At 37.9% G+C, this 6,398-nt stretch overlaps 1 protein-coding gene across 1 annotated transcript; it reads right to left on the bottom strand.

Annotated features, from left to right (window-relative positions):
- LOC145786873 (NXPE family member 3-like) lies at positions 1-3,094 on the bottom strand. The gene is made up of 2 exons (XM_082598613.1): positions 2,292-3,094; positions 1-973 (listed from the first exon to the last, which is right to left on the bottom strand). Exons 1-2 carry the CDS (start codon positions 3,092-3,094, stop codon positions 1-3), a joined length of 1,776 nt encoding a protein of 591 aa, XP_082454739.1.
- Between the last annotated feature and the right edge of the window lie 3,304 nt (positions 3,095-6,398).

The raw sequence follows: 6,398 nt of genomic DNA on the forward strand, positions 1-6,398 counted from the left end.
TTATTGTATATAACTCAGTATAGTTAAGCCCTGTTCTACCAGTAGACTTCCATATGGAAGGACGTCAACCAGATTGTACATCATAGACATGTCCCAAAAATTCAAAAAAATGACATTCCTCATGCCCTTAAAGGTCTGTTTTAATATTGTTTCTAAGCGGTAGGTATTCCATTCAAAATAATTTTCGACAACATTCATACCCTTTACCATGAATTTGGTTTCTGGAAATACCTTATGATGTTGCAGGATGGCATTTTTGATTCCTTGTAGCCGGTGGAGGTAAAGTGTAGGATCATAATTAGCAAAATGAACTCCAATGCTGAAGATGACATAAACATCCTGTCCTCCCTTGGTAATTCCAAGTATAGAGTCGCTAATGTAAGGTCTTGCGTACACAGGACCAGTATTTTCCAGTGGAGGACCGTGCGCTCTGTAGTACATTGTTAAGTTTCTGACCCATTTAGAGAAGGACGTTGCTATTCTGGGTTGGAGCCAAACATAGCCATTGTCTGGAGTAGCATCTTGCAAATGGGCGGATTTTTGAAACAAGTCATAAAATTGTTGTATAGTTTCATCTCCAAAAAAATAAATAACTTTGTTCGTTAACAGAAATAATTCCATTTGCAAATTTCTTTGTATTCGTTTACACAGCAACAATTTCCATTTGTTATCATTGAAGTAACCGCTCACAGGAAATGTCAAATGTTGTTTTCCAAATTGGTCACCGCACAAAGGAAGTTCTGGTACTGAAAGTTTTGTTTGTGGAAGCACGCTAATAGCAATGTCCGTTTCAAAAATAGTGTTGCAACGATATCGAGAGCACATTCCATGCACGTCCAAATTCTTATTAGTCTTTAGAGTGATAAAATCGATGTGAGTTATGGGAGAACACCTTCCGAAAAGTGATGCCTTACAATACCAAGGATCGTTGGTCCGCGGGTTGCTGTAATCGCACCAGGAGCTATTTCTAGTCCTAAAAAAATAACAAGCTTTTTAATGATGACAATTTGAGCCAACAACAGATGAATGTGTCAAGCAAGAGAGAACCCAACTACTGTATGTGCAGTAGAACATTGGCCGTAGAACAGCGTTGGTTAGAGAAGAACTTGTTTCGCTGGAATAAGGACTGATTTGCAAGGCTATGGTAATAAGCTACGAAAAGGTAGGCTAATGTAATTTAGAAAATCCTATTTTTTCGCTACGTTTCAACGTAAAAGTAGGCTAAGTTTTGCGTTAAATTTCTTAGCAAAGAATTGAGTTTCGACCTAAACTGTTGATGTTGAAAAACCGCTATATAAGTTCAACTTATTCTTGCTGTCGTATGAAGTTGAACCAGTGTCAGTAGGCTACCTGGCTAATAAACCTTAGACAGGGCCATTGAGAGAATATCTTAGGCCGGTATCAATGAGATCTCCGGGACCAAGTCAAGACACTTCTAAGAAAAACGCATTATATCCAAATAATATGCGGTGGTGTCTCACGTTTCCGGGCAATAAAATCACCCCGGGTCCAAAAGTACTCACTGGACCCTCATGTTAACGCTATTGACCTTAGGACACTATCTTTTTATTTACAGACTCGATTCAGATATTGAACGAAACATAACTTTCTTGATGCCACATGCAACCGTAAACAGTCTAATTCAGCAGTTCTCAACCGAAGAGTCCGTAAAAATTTCCGAATTTGCAACATGATTGACAGATTACGACATCTAAAAATTAGTTGTGCTTTATTTTTGTATTACAGTGATGCTCAAGCTGTGCGTCGCCCTGATGCGTCTTTTGAAATTTCAAAAGGCGTCGCACAAAGGTTCGGTTTCTTAACTGAACAATTTTTTATGTAAATGCGATTAAGAGATGCAAACGTTAGTCAGCAGGCTATCAGCACTCACAGTTTTGCAATGACCATGATTACAACAAAATATTGATCATAAATGAAAGAAGGAGAAATTCTTTGTAAACCAAAGATCATACAAACTCTGATATAATTTTTAAAAAAATGTCAAAAAATAATAAATTAGAATGTATAATAGATTTCTGATCCTATCTGCCAACATATATAGCTCATAGCATAACTGCGTCAATGTCATAAGTTCAGCAAATTCTTCTTATGTGCGTCGCTTAGAAAATATTTGTTTTCGTTTGGAAACGCGATATATTAAAATTTCAGATAAAAAATGATTAGGGGTCCGCGACCGCTTTAATGGCACCAAAAGGGGTCTGTCGAAACAAACAGGTTGAGAACCACTGGTCTAATTAACTGTCTGGGCTAGGCTATTGTAGGCTACTTACGTTGTTTCTGCAGAATGAAACGCGACACATGGCATTATTTCTCCACTTTCGTAAGTTGCAAAGTACTTGAAGTGGCTCCAAGACATCAAAGCCGTCTGCTTCTTGTTGAGTTCATAAATTCCTTCTACAGGCCAAACCAACTTTACATCCAGTAGAAATCGACCTTCTATTGGAAGTGGGGCTTTCACAGTGTAAGTACCATCCGAATTGTCGACGACACGGCATGGTATTCCATCACGGAAATGCGCAGGTTCTCGAAGTAACCTTGCTCGAAAGTAATCACCTCCAAAGGTTTTAGCTTGGCCTGTAATATCGAATGGTTTCAAAGCTGCTACAAACTCTTCACCGACTAAAAACTGTGTTTTCGTGACTTTGGTCACCACTTCTCGAGTAAAAAACATCTTACTGCGTGTAGGATTTTTAGACTCATAATTCTCGAAGGCGAACGTCAACGCAGGAAAAAAAAACTTCCAATCTTCTACATTCACTTTTTGAAATATTTTCAACGAACTATTTTCACTCAGCGGCAAACCGTAAGTGTCTTTATAGTGCATTCCATAAAAAGCTGAAAGCGGATTAAGAGAATTATTGCTGGGAATGAAAGCAGCAGTTGGTATTGGTGTATGTACGAAATTGGTTGTTTGCTTTTCATTGATGTTTTGCTTTATTTGGAGTACTCCGTTCTGCTGTAGTTTCTCCACTTTTATGAAACTACGGTTTTTCTTGACATAAAATGTTGTTAAAATCAAAAAATATATTAAAAAAACTGAGCAAGCAACAACAAATTTTTGAAGCAACGTCATTTTAGGTTCATCGTAAAGTTCTGAAAATAAAATGTGGAAGCTGTCATGTCTATTTATGTCACCGATTACAAATGCATTTACCAAATAATGTGCCGCGAAGGAATAAAATGTAACCGCATAAAATTCGGTTAAAAATGAACCTAATTTCTTAACATGAAAATAAGGAAAGTAAGACAAACGAATTTTGCATCGCAACTCCTTCCATTTCAAATGTGCTGTTTTCACTCCTTGTAGTCTAGGGGTGTTCAAACGTTGTCCCAGACGGCCAAATTTGATAATGCGGAAGTGCTCGCGGGTAAACAGTTTCCGACAATCTGGTAACAATATTGTATTATTCAATGTCATTTTCATACATTAAAGTAATATGCAGGTTTAAGTATTTCATTGTAATAGATATCACGGGATAAGTTAGACTGTAGTTATCTGCTTTTCTATCAGAAATTAACACATCCAAAACTTTGTAATTAACACAGCTAGGCCATGTTAGTCTCAAGGATGAAACTGACGTCTCAATTTCTATACCAGGTCAAGTTTGGTTCGTGGTGGTAGTGGTGGACAACTGACAAGCATAAAATATCACGTAGTTGGCAGTCGCTCAGCTTTAATCTCAAGCGGTTCTTATTCCAGTTCATATCCGAGAACGTCTGCTCACACAAATATGTGGAACCAAACAAGCCAAACATTTTTTTTTGCAAACTTTTACATTTCTGGGAATTTATTTTTATCTCGCTGCTGATAAAAAAGCACGAGAGAAAGATCGATGTTGCTGTCAACTTCGTAGAGAAGCTCAATTGGCAGCAGCCATTGGGTTTGCTAGCAAGAGAATGCATGAATGCTCGACTCGTTGTCGTGGACGTCGTCCTGTATCTGTGTATCACTCATTACAACATTCCAGGCAATAATAGTTGGTTGTGCAATTATGACGCAACAATGATTTTAACTTTTCTTGCCTGGATTTGTCGGTGAGAAAATTCTGTTTTGATCAATTTTTAAAAAAATACAAGTTAATATTGTACAATTTCTGTGTGTCTGCGGGCCAAAAATAACACATTGTGCAACAACAGACGCGGGCCAGACTTTGGACACCCCACCCCTGTATGTAGCCTAAGGAGTAGTCTATCCAGAAGTCACAACAGTCTGTAGCCTAAATGATTTTTTAAAACTTTTCATGAGTAGGCTACCATAGAGGGCCTACAAAAGGTTAGCTTGGAAAATAATGCCTCCCACAAGTCACTTTATAGCAGGGGTCGGCAAACTGCGGCCCGCGGGCCAAATGCGGCCCGCGGACAAACTTTTTGCGGCCCTCGAACGATCTTACTTTTAGTGCATACACTAAAGTTTCATCATTATGTACGCATGAATTCATTTTATATCATAACAATGTCTACTGTTGTTAAAATAATCAACTTTGTTTTGGCAAGAGGCCTTAACCACAGCCAATTCAAAAGTTTATTTGAAGAGATGAATGCTGTGCATCAAGATCTGGTGTATTTTTGCGAGGTTAGCTATGTTACAACAGTTTTATAATTTGCGAAACGAAATAGTGACTTTCTTGAAACAAAAGAATGCAGGTTTTGGCATTGATGAACTTAAGTGATCCTGATTGGTTAACAGATTTAGCCTTTCTCACTGAGTTCACTTCTCATATGAACAAGCTAAACTTACAACTACAAGGAAAGGAGCAATTTATTAATCAGATGTATGATCATATTAATGCCTTCGTAAACAAGCTACGTCTTTGGGAAACTCAATTAATCAATTCCAACTTTGCTTATTTTCCCAATTTTGGCCTTTGTAAACCTTCCAACCTTGATAAGTAGCCTACATATCACTTATCGTTTCCACTAAAACTAACTTTGAATCTCGATTTTGCGATTTAAAAAATCAAAAAAACAGATTCGATTTATTTGCCTTCCATTTTCAATGGATGTCAATACTATGCCACATGAGATGCAAATGGAAATAATTGAACTTCAATCGTCTTCGTCGTCGTGTGAGCCTCTGGGGCCAAGGGTCTATCTTTTTACCACCCCAGATTCACGATGTTCCCGGACTACAGTGGAAGGCTACTAGAGAGCAGCCAGTCTTTGGTTGAACATTGAACTTCAATCATCCAACATATTGAAGGCCAAATACGATTCAGTTCCAATTGCCAACTTTTTTAAAGAATATGTCCAGAAATCCACCTATCCTCATCTGTATGACAATGCAAAACCTGTAATGTGCATGTTTGGAAGCACATATTGCTGTGAGCAGCTTTTTTCAAAAATGAATTACGCAAAGAATAAACTTCGCACTCGCCTGTCAGATCGTCATTTGAATGACGTATTGCAAATATCATCAACAAAGTTGCCAGTTGATTTAAACACCTTGGCCATGACACAGAAACAACATCATCCTTCACATTGATAAATGATAACTAAATAAAAACAATGCATTGCGTTTTAATACGTGTTTGACAATAAATATGAAACGGCAACAAACACGTCTCATTGTGCAATAGACACAGGAATAGGAGTTGCAGGTGCGCCATGATTTTAAGGATAATGTGGTGATTGTTTATAGGTTGAAATTTATGCGGCCCGCGCGTTACCGGAAGTTTGTAGATTTGGCCCAGTAGTACAGAAAGTTTGCCGACCCCTGCTTTATAGCTTCAGCAGTTGTGAACTGAGCAAATGGCAGTTGAGCAAGTGACAATTGAGCTAGCAACATTTCATCAGGTGGCTAAAGTTGGCAAATGATGACACTGACAGTGAGCAAGCCGAAACTTGCCAAGTCATAAGTCAGCAAGTTCAGTGTAGCAAACGATGACCAAGCAAATCCAAGCTGAGCAAGTAAATCTCATTTTCTGACTTGACAGTAGTCTACCTGAAATGTACTTGCTGAGTTGTCGCATGCCAAGTGGTCTGACAATCTGAAAAATAAGGTGTTAAACTTTTTCTAGTCGTCGTCTGGAAACACTAGATTTGTTTCACTACATCAGTTCTGCCAAAAGGGAAATTTAGTTACTAGTTTGGTAAAATTTCAAAGTCGCTGGGGTCAAAATTGTAAATTGAGGAAATTTCCAGATTTTGAAATCTGAAACGGGCAAAAAAGCTTTATTCGAAAACAAGTGAAGACTTTTTTTGCTTTTTTAGATCACGTTCAATTTAGTAGAAGAATTCTTGAATTCGATTTCTGGGAAAATGTTATATTGTTTTGGAATTCGCAAGGCTGGTTCTGGCAACACTGAACTACGAGAGTAAACTTCAAATCGCAAAATTTAAAGTTATTGTAATTAACTTGCTATGTAGCCTACTTTTTG

The sequence above is a fragment of the Aplidium turbinatum genome, chromosome 17 (genome assembly GCF_918807975.1).
Source record: "Aplidium turbinatum chromosome 17, kaAplTurb1.1, whole genome shotgun sequence".
NCBI classification, from domain to species: Eukaryota; Metazoa; Chordata; class Ascidiacea; order Aplousobranchia; family Polyclinidae; genus Aplidium; species Aplidium turbinatum.

What these genes read in the sequence shown, in the direction of transcription:
- LOC145786873 (XM_082598613.1), bottom strand. Translation starts at nt 3,094, where the DNA reads ATGACGTTGCTTCAAAAATTTGTTGTTGCTTGCTCAGTTTTTTTAATA. An exon ending in TTTCATTCTGCAGAAACAAC is followed by an intron (nt 974 to 2,291) that starts GTAAGTAGCCTA and finishes TTATTTTTTTAG; the next exon opens with GACTAGAAATAGCTCCTGGT.